This window comes from Montipora capricornis, chromosome 10 (assembly GCF_036669925.1).
Source record: "Montipora capricornis isolate CH-2021 chromosome 10, ASM3666992v2, whole genome shotgun sequence".
Lineage (NCBI taxonomy): Eukaryota > Metazoa > Cnidaria > Anthozoa > Scleractinia > Acroporidae > Montipora > Montipora capricornis.
Window position 1 is genome coordinate 65,518,647 of NC_090892.1, and position 17,500 is coordinate 65,536,146.

The 17,500-nt window shown below is 39.0% G+C and overlaps 2 protein-coding genes across 7 annotated transcripts in view; both read right to left on the reverse strand.

The window, feature by feature from the left end:
* LOC138019475 (adenosine receptor A3-like) overlaps window positions 1–7,793 on the reverse strand; it is a 40,215-nt gene extending 32,422 nt beyond the window's left edge. For 3 of the 6 annotated variants that reach the window (XR_011126170.1, XR_011126169.1, XM_068866273.1), the window contains exon 1: window positions 7,662–7,793. The gene's annotated coding sequence lies outside the window, so the exon portion shown is untranslated. Of the gene's footprint in view, window positions 1–2,655; window positions 2,729–4,965; window positions 5,480–7,661 lie in introns of those variants that run through there. The other 3 variants (XR_011126171.1, XM_068866275.1, XM_068866274.1) reach the window with 2 other exon arrangements.
* Window positions 7,794–7,990: 197 nt separating this feature from the next.
* The window catches only part of LOC138019476 (RAB11-binding protein RELCH-like), a 24,080-nt gene continuing 14,570 nt past the window's right edge, over window positions 7,991–17,500 (reverse strand). The window contains exons 19-31 of the mRNA XM_068866277.1: window positions 17,245–17,270; window positions 17,048–17,145; window positions 15,861–15,909; window positions 15,329–15,402; window positions 14,873–14,979; window positions 13,924–14,023; window positions 13,043–13,125; window positions 11,960–12,023; window positions 11,666–11,804; window positions 10,895–11,011; window positions 9,808–9,896; window positions 9,278–9,339; window positions 7,991–9,190 (exon numbers count right to left, since the gene is read on the reverse strand). Of these exons, the coding sequence (XP_068722378.1) occupies window positions 9,061–9,190; window positions 9,278–9,339; window positions 9,808–9,896; window positions 10,895–11,011; window positions 11,666–11,804; window positions 11,960–12,023; window positions 13,043–13,125; window positions 13,924–14,023; window positions 14,873–14,979; window positions 15,329–15,402; window positions 15,861–15,909; window positions 17,048–17,145; window positions 17,245–17,270 (1,138 nt within the window). The 3' untranslated portion in view covers window positions 7,991–9,060. The remainder of the gene's footprint in view (window positions 9,191–9,277; window positions 9,340–9,807; window positions 9,897–10,894; window positions 11,012–11,665; window positions 11,805–11,959; window positions 12,024–13,042; window positions 13,126–13,923; window positions 14,024–14,872; window positions 14,980–15,328; window positions 15,403–15,860; window positions 15,910–17,047; window positions 17,146–17,244; window positions 17,271–17,500) is intronic.

The window sequence follows — 17,500 nt, forward strand, 5'->3', positions numbered from 1 at the left end:
TTTTGTTTCTTTTCATGTCAGATTTATGGTTTCTGAACCTGACTTTAAATGCATTGGAAGTCGAACCAACATACTGCACTTTGCATTTGTTGCAGGAGGCTAAGTAAATAATTCCAGTCGAATTGCATCCAAGGTTTTGTTTGATTTGATACGACCGGCCAGTTGCAAAACTTGAAAATTCACCAGCTTCCAACAAGTAATTACAACAGAGATCACATCTTTTGTTGCATTTAAAACATCCGCAATTTTCAGCCTCGTCATGGTTTCGACTTCTTTTGAATTTGGAGGGTGCAAGAATGTCCTTCAAATTCTTTGTTCTAAGGTATGCTGGAATGACGGATTTGGCAGGAAAAATTTCCCTTACCACTTGGTTGGATTCAAGCAAGTGAAAATGTTTTTTAATGATCAACGAAATATTAGGTAGCCTCGGATTGTAATCGACCACTAAGGGAAAATTACTGAATGGTGAGCGAGTAATTTTGCCCTCTTTGTTATTAGTATAGGTAATCGCATGGGGCCGAGTAAAATTAAGGATTAATATCACGCGTGTTTTCAATTTCAGCAACTTCTGAAAACACAAGTGATATTAATCCTTAATTTTACGAGGACCCATTGCGATTACTTGTTAATAACAAAGAGGGCAAAATTTTCTTAACACTGTTGAGGCACCTCGAAAAACAGACAGCTAAGCGGAGTTAAAACACTCGTTCGCTCGGAAGCAAAACAACTAACAAACAGACAAGCAAGTCAACTTGTTCTTTGCGTCCAAAACGAGTATAGATGATTGTTATTTACATCCACTCGAGAGGAAAATACGAGTTTCATTCGTGAACAACTGTAACAACGATTAAACCAAATGTTAAGCTTCAATTTATTTTATTCACCTGTGCTGTAGAGGTTTTTACCACTTGCAAATACGCATCCGTAAACATAGCAAACAGTTTGTCCAAAGAAATCCACCAAATTTGAGCTACTGGTTCCTCCTGTCAATGGCAAATTGTTCTGTGACCTTTTTCGTTGAGGTGCAAGATGTCGTGGTAAACTGAAAGCCCTTGACGAAAGGAATCATTTTGTTTTTCAACCACACAATCCCGCTACGCCGGGCACCATGTAAGTCGATCCAAGTTTTAAGCTTTTCATGAAAAAAATATTTTGCCCTTCTTCTTGTCACTCGAAAATTCAAATTCCAGATCATCTTTTAAAGCTAGTTCTTAATCTTTATGCCTTTTCGGCGAATGCAGCGCGAATTAAAAGACAAACTTCGATGAAGACGAAGTTGTTTTGCTCAAACAGAAGAAACCAACTGAATGTGGAAGACGTACGTTCAGCCAATCAGGAGCGAGAATTTTTGGCGCTCGACCAATCGTGAGCGAGTAATTTTGCCCTCTTCTCAAGCAAAATTAAGAAAAAATACCCTCTTCATTGACCAATCAGCATTCAGTAATTTTGCCCTCTTTGTTATTAATGTCCATAAAACGAAAGAACAACGTGAAAATTATAATAGCTAATTAGCAAGGCCTAATCGGAATAACAATAATTCTTTTGTCCTCCGCCATTTTAGTCCGGTATATGAAAGTCTACCCCAAAAACACTTATTGTTTGCGATTTCTTGTCATCTCGACAAAGGCACGAGTTATTGTCAGCCTCCTGGTGCCATAGCGAGGAAGTATGAGTAGCACTTTACTCATTGTTTTGCTTTTAATTCTTCTCGATTTCGGCCTTGCTGGCATGAACTCCGTGTACATGGTGAATCATTCAAAGGCTTAAATGACTTAAATGAGTCATACATTTTGGTTGGTTCGGAGGTTGTTTTGCTGGCGGGTTTACTCTTGGTGATGGCTACCGGAAAAATATTAGTTCCCGTAATTAGCCTTTAAAAAAATTAGGATTAAAGAGCTCCCGGTTGAATCAATTAAATACTTTTCCATTTCCCTCAAATAGCTTGTGGGATTTTTCTCGTCAATTTTTGACTATTATTTTTGTTAAAAGAAAACGCATTGTTCCTTCAGCGTGAAATACACATGCTTCGTGTATCACCTTTCTGATGAGTAAGCAAACGGCATATATATATCATATATACTTTGAAATTGCAACGTTTTTGAAAACGGGTGTGTATATATATATATATATTCAAATCCCGCTCAGGGCAATTCTTCATGTTTTTCATTCGCTATAATTAATCAGTTGACTAACGGGAAGGGTTTCATTTCTCCATTCTACGGTCTATATAAATAAGCCTGCCTCATTAACTTGATCCCGCTGATTAGCTGAGGCCTAAGTTGGTGTTTGCCTGTGAATCGTTAGTCGATCCTTAGGTTTAAGGCTATGAAGGGGTTTAGGCGTTCCCATCCCACCCGTGAAAGAATCCCGGGATACTCACGATAGGCCAAGTCACTGTCTCGATAGCTGCGTTGCCAGCGTGGTTGTCCTGATGGTGTAGTGGTCATCACACCCTACCGGTATTCAGGGGAACGTGGGTTCAAATCCCGCTCAGGGCAATTCTTCATGTTTTTCATTCGCTATAATTAATCAGTTGATTAACGGGATGGGTTTCATTTCTTCATTCTACGGTATATATATATATATATATATGTCATGGTTGCTCTTGCAGCGCTTCGCGCGGTGCAAAGAAAAATTTGGACTCTGTTGACTTACGCTGTTTATAGAAATGTTGAATGTTCCTCCTCTTTAAAATCATCTAACGGTAACTCCAGAGGAACAAAACGAGAAGTCGAAGCCAGGTCTCGAAACACAAAGTTCGAATGGGTGCTGATTTTAAGACTGCGCTTCTCGGAAGCTATTTGAATGCTTTGCTCCGATTGCCTGAGTAATTCTACTCTGGACGGTGATTGGTTATATTTTTTCATATGTGAAGAATATGCTTTGGACGTATCTCTTTCTTCACCGCGTGAAATACAGCAAATATAAAATGCTATTTGCAAGGTTCATCATATAAAATTCTCGCTATCTCTAAAATAAAGATAGTTTACATAGTTTACTGTGATGTTCACGTTATCCAGTCTTACTATAATTTATCAGTTTTGAATCAGTCATCTGAACAAGAAAGATCTTGGTTAAATGTAGTGTGTTAATATCTTTCACATTTGCCCTGAAACGCGGTTAAAAGAGTAAAATCCTTCCAATTCTATTCAGACTGAAATCTTATCAACCTTTGTATGCCGTTTTGTTTTTCTGCCGATCAAAATCGAGCTTATCGCGTCGATTTAGCTCGATTTCGTTCGGTAATAGAACTGAATCGAACTCACTGCAAATTTCCAGTTCGATTATGTTGAACTACCGATCGTAACGTACCAATCGAACATGACTACGAACAATTGAGTTCGATTGATTTTTGGTTCGGTTTTGTTCGATTCACTACGCTGCCGTAAAAAAATGCAATGCAAGTGAGATGTGGGATAAACCATGCCATATTTCACGGGAATGTTTTGCATAACTATGTTAACTTTTTTGCCATACCCAGCTGAGTGCGCGAAAGAAGAAATTTTCGGTGCCAAACCGATAAATAGATAGGAACTTTTTTCGGAGTTCTGATTTCTCGTGTTATACATTGTGACGAAATGTAAAAGGCGTAGCATGATAGCCAAAACTGGGGTGAAACATTAGGCGGTATATTTGGAAAAGCTTTGAATACAGTATAGACTAAATTTACACTCATGCCTTTATCGCATCAGAAATTAGAACAATTTAAATCCAATCGAATGTAAAAGGGGATAACCAGATTACACCGAAAAAAACCTCCAGTGGAGGAAGGTGAACCCACGCTGCGTAGCCTGAATATCAAACCCGAAATATAATGGAGGAAAGAAAAGCTCTTGCTAGTGAACTTACTAGACTAGTGAACCAATCATTTTTCTCTCAGTAAGCGCAATATTTGATCCTGGATTAGTTGCCAACATATATAAATTTTATATAATTCTGTTCATAATTTCCAGATTTTTACATTGTTCAGATCAACCAACTTGGATCAGTTTTGGCAAGCTAAAGAATAGCCCTTTTAATCCAGGGGACATTTAAAATTAAGTGGACTAAGTCTCAAATGTTAAATTTAAATTATACCAGACAGCATTTAAAAACACTGTCTGGTGTAACTTGAGTTAAACGCATCGGGTAAAAAAGAACTAGCTCCCGTAAAAAAACAAGTGAGTTCACCAAATTCAAAAAGGTTAACGCAAAAGAAAAGCATTTGAAGAAGCTGTACATGCTAAGCATGCACAGTGAGGTGGACATGAACGAAGCGCCGAGCTTGTGCTCATCGTGAGAGTCAATAAGTGCACAATTCTTTTCAGTATATGATAGCGTCCATGTTTGTTTTTTTTTTTTTTTTTGCAATAGAGACGGTTAACATCTGAGATGTTAACTTGAACATCGCTAGACATTAAGGGTGCGTTCGATTGACCGTATTCCGGAATAGGAATACATGAAATAGAGGTTAGAAATCCTTCGCTTTTACGTAGATTCACATTAAAATTGTCAAACACCTGCTAAAATGCTATTTTAAAGATATCTTTATTATCCTTGTTGCTTCAAAACACGAAAAATACCGTTTTAAATCAAGTCTCTACGTATTCTTATTCCGGAATAGACTCTCTCTCGTTTTACACTCTTTACACGATAAAGACGCGTCAAGGCATGATTTTTGTGTCTCTCATTAAAAGAAATCGGCCATTTTCGCTTTTCATAACGATGACTGATTTTTTGTTGTTCTTATTGTAAGTGCATGGCAGAACGGTTACCGTGAAGCAATGCAAAGAAACGGACAGCAATTTCTCAGTTACTGATCCCTGGAGACGGGCACAGTGACAAAGCCGTTAAATTAGATAATCAGATTTCCTCGGCTAATTCTAGAGCGACCCCTACTGCTGTAACTTTGGATAAACGTTCGCTGATTACCGATTTTAACCCATCCAGTAGTAACTCATTGTGAGATAAGAGCTTTGATCTTACCCAAAGGCCGATGAAGTCCAAGTGATCCTGGATTCTCCTTTCTTCAATGTTTATATAGATTTTATGAAAGAACATAGGAACTGTTTTTGTTAAAGGTGTTGCGGTTTGAGGCGCGGGATTGCGGAAAATTAATTCAGTTTATAAAAGAACGAGGCATGATACAACGTGCTCTCAGTTGAGGTAAAAGTGAGTTACGAAGGTATCAGTGGTTTTCTGCAATCCTTCGCTTTTATGGTGTTTCTCATTCTGATCAGAGGCTCAAATAATACTGAATTGTTAATTTTAAAAGCGACGAACGTTAATGGTAACAGCAGGCTCGTGAATGGACAAACGGTGAATATTAAAATGAGTTGCTGACACTTAAAAGGCTAAAAAATATATAGGAAATTAGTGAAATTTCTCTACGCTTGTATTAATGGTGAGCAATTTAGAATGGTTTCAAATTCCACACTATCGGTTAAAAAGACCTCTTAGCCTAAGCCAAACGTTCGTAAGTCCCCTTTCTTCCATTTTAATCGCCACTGATAGCATTATACTACGGGCGGAAAACATCTTATGTTGGTTTGCTGTTTTTTATTCTCTCGTGTTTGAATTTTGATCGCACGAGGGGGATATCGATTTTTAAAGTCTAGAATTAAAAAAAAAAAAAAGAATCTTTAGTTGTTGATGCTTTTTCTTTATTTGTTTCCTTTCTTTTTTAATGACTGAATAATTAGGGATTGCGAGGCTCTCAAATCGGGGCAACCCTTAAACCCGGAATCCGGAATCCGGAATCCGGAATCCGGAATCCGGAATCACAAGTCATTGTTTTACCAATACATAAAGTAAAAACTATCCTAAACATTGATAAAAGCTAACCTTAGGCCTCAAAACGTTTTTTTAGGCCTAATTAGGCCTAAGGTTAGCTTTTATGAATGTTTAGGATAGTTTTTACTCTCTGTGTTGGTAAAACAATGACCTGTGATTCCGGATTCCGGATTCCAGATTTTAGGGTTGCCCCTCAAATCGACCGAAGTAAACAATACAGAACCTTTCACTGAGAGGTGTTATACTGCCTGTCTGAAATCCGCCAGAAAAGCTAAACAAACTCTAAGCTTTGTTGTCATTAACTTAACCAGGTAAAAGCGAATTTCTTTCAAGCCTAAAAGCATCAATTAACGATCTATTGCCGTGTCAGTTCCTTCTTCCTGACAAACGACTTTGCATTTACGGTTTCGAAAATAACGGTCACAATCATTATCAATCGAAAAAAATCTGACAGACGCTTCTGTCATAAAGCTATTAATACCCACGATTTTCACTCAGGTGACAATCAAGTACAGCGCAAGCAAGTTAAATTAAACAAAAGGTCGACTTTCCGGCGACTGTTTAAATTCCGCCCTTTCGGGCTTCGGTCAGTGAAATGAATCGGCACCATTTCTTTCCCCAAAATGGAACCCTGTGAAGATCTGGCTAAACTTCAGAATACCCCGCCACTTATTTGCATTTCATTGAATAAGAGTAAGCTCTATTGTCTCGTTCTTCAAAAGATGCCGCATAGGGATTTATATCTGCCTGTACCCTGTAACTACTGGGTTTCGCTCTCAAGTGATTTTAAGTAAGCGTACATCCATCATTGTCGTTGTCATTTTACATTGGATCATATTTAGTTTTTGGGCGATCGAAGTGAGCGTGAGACATACACTGCTTGCGTTTACATTTATTTGTCTTCGTCATTTCCTTCGTTGATTACTAAAACCGGATCCTTCACCAGGATTTTGGTCAAGTTTGTTTGTTAATTATTTGTTTAAGCAGGTTGAAGGTTTGGCAGCTATTCAGCTGATGTGGACCTGCTATACCCACCCACCCATAACAGAGGACAGCCACAACACCGGGAACTTCATCCCCTAAGGATGGAACTTCATCCATCCTTGGTTGCACAGAAAACACAATCACACACATAATGCCATCAAACAGCCTTTGCATATCGCATTACCTTTTTTATGCGCAGAAGAAATTTCACGGAATTTCATAAACGGAAAATAGCTTCGCCCACCACTTTTCTAGGACCCGGACCATAACATACATTATTTTTGGAACACCAACAGACAGTTCCCTCAACCCACGAGCACACCAGGTTGGTAGGGGACTGTTTGGGTGTCCATATATCAATTTTTAACTTCAAATTCTATTTTTTAAACTACACATCAAATCTTAACTATTTCTTATTTATCCAAATTTTACTACTCCTTTGAGAAAAACTATCTCCTCACAAACATACCGAAAAATCACCAAAAAAATTACAAAACACCCCAAAACATTGATTTGTGTTTTGAGCATAGGGTTTTTGTATTGCTTGAAACGCAAACGAGATATTTCCATTGAGCCGATTTTAAGCGGCGTGAAAACGGCTTTCAGGTGTAACTCCACCTTAAAAGGAAAGTATGCTATTCAGCATCAGTGTCGAAAGTTAAGCGTTTGATCTGAATCGTAACTTTGTAAGTTACATTCATTTTTATCCAAGCCTGAGGTGTCTGATGTCTTCATGAAATAATTGCAATCCTAGAATGAAACGAGTTGAGACTTTTTTGCATTTTTGGAAGTTTTGGACTATAAAACTTGTACTAGTCACATTATACGCATAGCAAGGGACATTTATTAAATGGGGAAGGCTGGTCTTACGCCAAAATTAAAAGGCAACTTTACCATGCTCTTACCGTTCGAAAACGCGTTAACAGCTGCCTCTTGCACTCGCTCTCAGTCTGTAGAGCTTTGACGAGTAGCGTAGCTGTTTTTTTTTTGCCCAGCTTAAAGGAAAATCAGCGAAAGTTTCCCTTTCCACGTAAGTGCATTTCTCGGCTTTCTTCGAAGTTGAAATGTTACGTATTTCGTTGTGCATTTACCGAACCCTTGAGCATCAGGAAAGTTTACTTAGCAAAGCACTTAATAAAAAGCGATACTTGCCCTGGGATGCGCCTCGAGCCAAATATTCTACATTTTCGTCTTCTCTAACTGTACGCATTAATTAAGACTCAAGATACACGCGTTTTACCATTAATTGATCACTAGTTCCCAATTTAATGTGACACACTTTCTGTGCAATTGTTACAATACAAATTCTTTTTTTGTTATAAATACCATACGTACTCTGTTCATTGAAAGTTGTAAAATTCGCAAAAATAACAGGGAAATCTAATGCTTGTACGTGAACTCTGATTTAAGTTCAAAAACACACCACTTCCACTTTTAAAAACAAGGTACATTACATTTATTGTCTCCGCGTAGAATTCTAAATATTTACAGCCACGGGAAATTGCTTCGTTTTTTTCCGTTGACGTATGTCACCTAAGTAAAACTTCTTTTTCATTGAAGACACGTAAAATTTATTTTCTTTTTAACTTGACAAACTTTCTTGTCGGCTGGGTTACAAAGTATGGACATTTTTCCACGCTTAATTCGCATTTTTTTCCTTGATGTGTTCTTCTTGAGGGGACTCAGCTGAAAGCATGAACATTTTACCTTATTTAATATAAGTGGTGTCTAATATTACAAACAGCGATTACAAGATTGTGCTGCATTTACAATTTAGCGAGGATTAGCCCTAGATGCCCCTCCATTCAGGTTTTTCACGCGCCGTATTTTGGGTATCATGAGCCCAGAACTAGGAGCGTACAATTCAAATTCAATTTAGAAAACAATCCTAAGAAAATACGCGTGCTGATTGGTTAAAAATCGTGTTTCTATAACTCGATGGAGACATCAAATCAATTGAGACATGAAATCAATTGAGAATGGTCACTCGTGCAAGCGAAATCGTATTTGAGAACTCGTCTAAAAATAGCTTGAACTGTGAAAATGCCAATACCTAGACCTCGTATTGGAGTTGTATTCTCCTGATTACGGGCTCCTGGTGTATCTACACTAATTCTGCATGTATCCTTCGTTTCAAAAAAAGAAATTTTGCAATTGCAATTGAATTTTTTCTAACACGCTACACTATGGGACCGAAAATATTTCGCGCCTTTTTCGAGGCTCCGAATTCTTTTTTTGGTCGGAAAGAGACCGAATACTCAGGACATCCTATTTATGCATTGTTGCCATGGTTGCAATGCCAACTCACGAATCGAACCGATCTTTCTTTTTGAAAATGTCTGCCATTTTTGGTCGCGGAGCATCTTTTAATCGATGAAATCCGCTTATAAAGGTGCTCTTGATTTCCTGCCCAATCTTGCTGCCAGCAGGAAAACTGTAAATTAAAAAAAAAGGACAGGAAATTCAATTAAACATGCAATCATTTCGGAAATAACAAAAACCAATGAAGAGGCGCATTTACTTTGCAAAGGACTTCTGGTCTACTTTAGTTTCGCATTCCCTGAGAAGGACAAGAACAGTTTCCTGAAAGAAAAAAAAAACAAAGTTGAGGTTGGAGCTGGTTTTACTGAGACCAAGGGCTTGGACTAACAACAAAAGTGACGACTTAATTGCTGTAACTCAACAGTGTGTACGAAAGAACAACCATGCATGGCTCAAGTACCCCGTGTGAGAGGAACCTTCAATAGGCCATTTTCAAAATATCAAATATTCAGCTTCATCATGAGGCAGTGAAGACAAAACAATAGAAACATGTTGGAAGTAATGTGAAACATATTTTAAATATCATCCACTTTCCTTTGTATTTGTCCTCTAAACCTCTCCTTCAAGCTGAATTTTAATATACAGAAGAAAAAGAAAGCCTATTCGCTTCACCTTAAGTGAAAGCCACAGTGTGGTTGGCCTGTCCTAACCAAGAGCAGTTTTTCATATTTCGAGGTACCGCTCAATATACTAGGAAAAACCGTCTCATTTCTCTCGACCTGTGCGTACCTCACTATCTGGCGCAAGTGTCTCAATGTCTTGTTTGACTGCCCGCAGTCCTGGGATGATATAGTCATTTATTACGTCTACAGAAATAACTTCACTTGGTGAAGGAAAACAATACCAACTCAGAGAAGCTACTTACAATCCACAAAAAGAAAGAGAAATAAACATTCAATTCGGCAACAAAATTAAACAGTTTAACGGTTAAAATAACTTAGGGATTATTAGCACTTAATAGAAGAAAGCGAAACACGCGCACCAGTGGCTCAGTTGGTTGAGCACCGGGCTGCCATGTGGGAGGTTGTCAGTTCGACTCCGGCCGGACTAACACTGAGGGTCTTTAAATAACCGAGGAGAAAGTGCTGCCTTTGTAATTACATCCGCAATGGTTAGACTTTCAAGTCTTCTCGGATAAGGACTATAAACTGTAGGTCCCGTCTCACAACCCTTCAATGTTCACAACCCAGTGGAACATAAAAGAGCCCACACGCTATTCGTAAAGAGTAGGGCATGGAGCTCCCGGTGTTGTGGTAAGGCCTCATTTCATTAATTCATGTGGTAGGTGAGATCGCTAATGGACTGATAGCGGCTGCCAGCAGCTCCTATATATGCTGATGTCCGATCTCACCCATAGATCACTTGCTTGTAAAGCGCATTTGAATATGTTAATAGAAAATGCGCTATATAAATTCATTACCATTACCATTGAGGAGCTACCGCTACGCTACCGTTACGCTACCGTTAGAATGCGAGCAGCTTCGCGTGAGATTTATTTCGGGCGCGAACGATCGCTTCTCGCATCCGCTCCTTTGCGCCCGAAATAAACGTCGCGCGAAACTCCACTGCAGAAGTTGCTTGCAGGCTACGTTACGGTTTGCTTCCTCAAGGTTTTCAGAGTGTGGATGCGGCCAAAATTGTTCCGGATCTAAATGATACAGCGAGCTCTCTTGCGACCGGCTTCCCTGGACGCCTGGAAAAGGCAACAGGCAACGCTAACGCGAATCGCAACAAACTCTCAACCGTAAACGTACGAACTCATTCTGTAATGATTATTACAGTTTCGCCGTGGCACAGGCAAGATGTAAAAGGATACAGCAACACGTTAGCGACACGTAAGCTTCCATTAACTCGAGTGCAATCTCCTTCCGTCTGTTGTCGTTTTGTAATTGGTTGTTTATCGTCGCCATGACCACCAATCGAGGCAAGAGAACTTTAGAAAAGATCAAGTAAATGTTAGTGGAAGAAATCCTCGATCAGAAACAAAAAGGATTGATACCCAAAGAAAGGAAAGAGCGCCAGAATACCTCCTTCAAATTAATCTTTGGAGTTTATGGTTATCGATTAAATCTTTAAATTACCGATGGACTGGTCTTTTTCTAAGTTTGGTCAACACGAAGTCAAAGAACCTAAAATCAAGAGTTGGACCATGCTCATGACAAAGAAAATGATACAAATGCTTAAGATACAGAATCTTTAATTTAAGGTCTGACTGACGATATTTAAAACCTCATTTATATGTTTTTGTAGAACTTGTTCCAGAATTTTGTTGCAACGCAGGTTACACACAAAACTTGCAAAGTGTAAAATCGCCTCAGGCAGGTCCCTAAGTCGTCCTCACAAAACCAACAAGGAAGGCCTGGAAGCGAGTCCGTATTCGCGAAAACAACTGAACGACTACATGGCAATGATTGCGTAAGTATCGTACAAACAATAAAGAAATGATGTGTGTTTACAAGACACAGGTATATACTGACAAAGTGTTTCCTAATTGTTTTATACGCAGTGTTTAACTGGAATTATGGAAAGGGAAAAATGGTGAGATAAATCAGTGTATAATAAAACGGACGTCCTCAAACTGTTGTACCTTCGTCTCTAAAATGCGGTTCTGCATGAGGGGCAACTTTGCCAAATGTTCTAATCATTGTAGTTTGTAGTTCGTGTTGATCTTTGTATTGAGGGTCCTCAAGAAATGATTGGAATTGCACGTATACTTTCTCTAAAATCTGCAAAAAAAAAAAAAAAAAAAAAAAAAAAAACATTACTCAGACTAAATTACTATCTTTTTACTTGTCATTGCATCTGCGCAACTTTTTCCTTAACTGACATGATCAATCATTCTAATCTTGATAATAATTTTTCCATACAACGCTCTTCTTACCGTTTTATCAGTGACATTTTCAACTATTGAGGCGAAAGCGGGAATGGAGGCTGTCCGTACTGACCTATCAATGACCACAATGTAGAAAAATAAGTCTATATGTTAGTACATCTCTCGGTCATTCGGCCAATGTTTGGGATCGTTTTCTAAAAAACGTAGCTGAGCATGGTGACGTTGTGTGGACGTTCTCGTCAAAACTATGTTAGAATTTCATTAGCAAAGGAAAAGAAAGCACATTGTTCTAAAATACACGCCGCATGTGCCGGCCACAAAAACAGGATTACTTTCTTCAGTGGTGGACAAGTCACTACGAGCCAAGAAGATTTGTACCAAGATCTAAGTATTACCTTACGTAACCCTAAGCAAAAGCGTGTATCCACTGTTATACCACTTTTGCAGGAGCAACGGGAGAGCGGACGCTGTTCTCTCAACTCACTCAAAAGCGTTTCCTCTGTCTTTGAAGTTATCGTTAACCTCATTCTTGCTGAAACTTCCTCGTGCTTATTTATTAGCTCCCTTCCCATGGATCCGTAGATCAGACCGCGACAGTGGGACCACGAAGTCTTTGTGAACTCCTTGTGCAAGGATTCATAGTGCCCAGCAGGGTTGTGCTTAACAAGTAGGGGTTTAGGGCTATTCATCAATATAGCACTAACCCTACCCTTCTGCTGGTATTTCAAGATTTAAGAATTGGTTTGGTTTCGCCGGGGCGTTGGTTCGCCAAGACCTCAGCTAAAGACTCTATAATTTACTTTGATAGTCCTCGAACTTTGCGTTAGAGCCATAGACTCTTTTAGTCAATATCTGGTTACACCAGGTAACATTGTTACAGAAACATTGTTGCGCACGAAAATGATTCCCAAATTGTCTGGGGGAAAAGAACATTTTATGTACGCAAACTTCTCAAGCGCAAACAACGTCAGAACATGGAATATACCTTGCAACCAAACTTAACTCTGGCTTCTTTGAATTTTCTTCAGCTTTGATCTCAACTTCTAAAAGTCGAAATAACATTTGAAGACTTTCCCTTTCGCAAAATCTGTGTAAATTATAGTTTGGCCGGATGTTTAGCTAAGAACTTACATTTGCGCATCTGAAGCAAGTGTGACTAGAGCTGGTAGCACCTGCCTGCTAATTAAGTCCAAATCGACACCTTTTATTAAAACCTGAAAGCGAAAATGCCAGGAGTGAAGGTAAACGTCATATACCATTTATGTGACGACTAATTTACCACCAAGACCAGAAATCTTAGGGGCGGGAAGGGAAGGGGAAGGGGGAGGGGGGGGGGGGGGGTTTATTGTCGGGCAAATGTTATTCAAATGATGTTTGGAAAATGAGGATACTATTTAAATTTCTCAAGAGGCCAATATTCTCACTAAGCCCTCTAGTCTTGTTATTAGTTGATAGGTTGTTTTAACGTTAAGAGGATGCACTTCCTTTCATTTCACCTTACAATGTTAATGCAGTACTTTTTGAGGGCAAGTGGTGCTGTAAAGATGGCAACAAAGGTGGGGCGAGAACTCCTCAGGGGCAAAAATGTCCTCTTAGAACTTGGAATGGTTTAGCCTTCCCGACTAACAGTAGCCATTTACCAGTTTCTTTCTTTGACTTAACTAACTCCTTAACTTACTTAAGTCATGATCAAAGCCTAAATGAAGATATGCCTCACCCCGCTGACAGATTTGGAAGACTTGGCTTAAAGCAGATATGAGCTGCAAAAAACATCCATATATACGAGCAAAGCCATTTTCGAGACAGAAGGGTGGGAAAAGCGCAGGATAAACGTGGAAGAAGGAAACTTGGTGCCAGTCAAACAATCATTCAAATCTTTAGGAGCGACATTTGCAGCGGGTAATGTAATGCAAGAATTGGGTTTATAAACTCTTATGAGCCATTTGAACTATGCCGCCATCATCGCTTCGATGGCAAAAAAACATCAACATTAAACGAGATACGGGACTTACAGTAAATAACGGAGCTGCTGAGCAACGAACCGCAGGATCGGCATGTACAACAATTTGCCACAAAACACCAATCAGAACTTGATGATATCGGTTGGACGCACTGCAACAACAATGGCCACAATAAACATTGTATAAAGAAAATGTTTACAGTTCGAATGGACCGTCTTTACGAGCCATTTTGTTTCCAATAAACTTTAGGACTTCAAAGAGTAGCACGAACCCTGTAAAGGCATTGAGAGCAAGTACATTTTGCAAGGCTGTTGCCTAACAGGAGCCCGGTAGCCTGGGGCTCCCAAAGAATAGCTCTGGGCGCCTTAATTTTTCACAGCAACACCTTTCACTTCATATGTTGGGCTCCTAAGTCCTCAGCATTTAGCTCTGAGGGCCCCTTTAAAATTTTCTTAGGCAGCAGCCTTGTTTTGTAAACATAAAATATGGTGCATATCGTAGAACAGCACTTTCAAAACAACTCCAAATTCACGTTTAAAAGTGATTTTCAAATGGAAAAAATGTGAGTTGAGTAGCTTCATGTCAATTATTCACAAACTCGAGTTCATTCTTATCAGAAAACCAAAACCAAAGCGTTGAACTGAAGACTAAAAGATATCTGCAACTGGTAAGAAAGTTATGGAATTGAAACCACTTATAAACTTGCACACATTTCAGGCATCCTACTGAAAATCAGTTGCGATATAAGAGAGACTTGGCATCAAGTCTATGGCAATCGGCACGCGCCAAGGCTGTAATTTGCGTTGTTTTGAAAAAAAAAACTTGTCTGATTTTAGTTAATTCTCTCTATTTTGAGGCGAACATTTAAAACGATTCCCTAGTATTTGTCTAATCGGAACCGAGAAGGAAAGGAAGAGAACTATCGATAGCCACTAGACAGGTTAGGATTAGAGTTACGGTTAAGGTTAGCCTAATCCTAACCACAAGAGAAGCAACTCACCTTAATTCTTGGAACATAATTACAGGACCATCAAATGGTGCCGAGGACTCCGCCAAAGCAATGACTGATTGACGTAATAGTGACGTCAGTTCAGATATGTCATCCTCCTGGAGCAAGGAGAGAGAGACTAGTCACTTCGAGTAAAAAATGAAGACACAGAGCGGTTTTCAATTGAGTGTCGAAAGTAACTAGCGAATTGCCTTGGTTTTGCATTACTTCACTCAGTGATTGGTTCAAAGTTCGCGCGTCACTTTTTCAACCAATCAGAAGTGAAACCAAAAACAGGATTCCCGCGCTTTGTGTCGGCTACGTGCAATTACTTCGAGTTTTGATTGGTTTGGTAGATTGTCTTCTGTCCTTTTTGATTGGCCAAAGTAATTACTTTGGTTTTGGTTTTACGACACTCCATTGAAACTCGCTCTATGTAGGAACATGTTTAAAAAATGTATCGCTTACCGAATCGAAACAACCGAGAACTCCAGCTGCCAAGACTGGAAGACAAGCACTATACAATAAACGTCCTCTTCTCTCTAGAACCGAAAAATTACACTTTATCAGCAGCATAATGATTTCCTCTTCGCCATACCGATCAAAGTGATTCTTGTATAGATACGAATGACGCGACTTGACTTGAAATTATAACTGAGAATGACACTTCAAAATTACAAAACAAAAAGTGGTTCAACTCCATCATCTGAAAAAAGAAGTTCCTGACTTTTGTTCTATTCTCTATTCAAAGCGAAAATACCATAAAAATAAAAACACTTTTATGATAAAGAGGATAAAACAATAAACTCGCTACAATTTTTTTGAAAGGAAAATAAAGCGTCTACGCAGATTTTAAAACTGTAATGCATATGTGTTAAAAATGTAAATTATTGTAATACAATAGAGTTTACAAGTCAACACATCTCTAATAGGACATATCTTATTAAAAAAAAAAAAAAACAGTTCATTGACGTGTACAACTACTACTAAGAGCCCTTACCGTCTGTCATATTAAGAACATTCAGTCTGTCCACGCAAAACGGTTTAATCTGAAAACAAAAGCAATCAGTGAAAGCAAGCTCTACAACGAACTTCAAACGCGCGTTTTGAAGTTTAGTTCATAAGGGAACCTTAATATAACTGACGTCACTGTTTACGGCATTTTGTTTCAGTAACATACGAGTTTGCTCACAAAAAGGAGTCATGCTATTTACAAATTGACTGCAAAAGGTAAAAACTTGTTAAACTTAGTTAAAGCTCTAATTTTAAGGCACGTTTAAACGGTTTCAACATTTGACCAACAGTCGTTCAACAAAAGTTGAACTGATGAAGGGTAAATGTTGGACGCAAAAACAAAGTTGTGCGGAGGCCGTTCAAACGGTTCCAACATTGCGCCAACAAAAGAACCAACACTTTCGCGAAATTTGATTGCGAGGAACTAAGAAGTAGACACCAGACTCTCTCGTCCAGATAAACTACGCCATATTGACTTTTGCGGCTTGACGCGGGCGTTGAAGAGAGTGTCCAAAAGGCTTCAAAATCATTCAACGTTCTCGAGAACAAAGGAAAAGTTGAATCGATGTTGAATGAAAGTTTAAACCGATTTAAACTTGATTCAAAACGCTTTCAACCAGCTTTCAACATTTTTTACGCTTTCCACAATGTTGGAGGACCTCTTCAAACGCACCGAACATTCGGTTTAACAAAGCGTTGAATGCGTGTTGAAGCAAATGTTGAAACTGTCTAAACGGGCCTTTAAGCCTTTTAACTTTGATAACGAGCCAGTTACTAGCCATCAAACATCGATAAATTATTGGGTGGCAAACGCGAAAGCGCTAATGATCCAATACATTCTCTGTAAAATTTCGAATTTTCACAGCATCATTGCTCAGAGATTATCTGGTATATGGGGTTTAAATTTCAGAGATGGCTCATTATATACAATGCACGAGTTCCCAATGGGTTCTACTTTCAATATTCAGTACTTTAATCTCGGCTGACTGATTAGAAAACGATAGCCTATATGCTACTTGCAACGAGGAATGGACACAGAAAAGAAAAAACAGACTCCCACTGGAATCGAACGCGTGCGACTTTCGTAAAACCGGTCCGACGCTCTACACACTAAGTTACATGACCTCCTAGCAAGCTAGGTCGTTTCGTTGGGTAGTTAATTTTATTCCTTACCTTTTTCTGCGCGTACGGTCTTCCAAACGTAATGCAGAAAGAACGGAAAAGTGCAATCAGCTGATGGACGCATTCCCTCATGGTTGCTTGAACTTGCCCTACGAGGGGAAACGCAAGCAGCAAGTTTGTATATCCCTTATCCCTTAACGAGAAGTTTTCTTTTTTTCAATAAGAATTGCAATAAACGCTGTTCTCACCAACGGTTTCACAGAGATTTGGTAAACTGAAAAAAGAAAAGAAAAAAAAGATCCAAGGAACTTTATAAAAACACTTTGCGCCGTGTGTGAAATGATCCAAACTAATGGGGCGAGAAATAGTTTATTTTTGGAAGCCAAGGAAGAAGGACTGGCAAGCATTCAAATTATTTCGTTAAATTTAAGTTGAAAACTCATTGGCACAAGAAGCAGCATAAATTGATTAGGCCACGACGCATGCACAAAGCGCTTAAGAAAT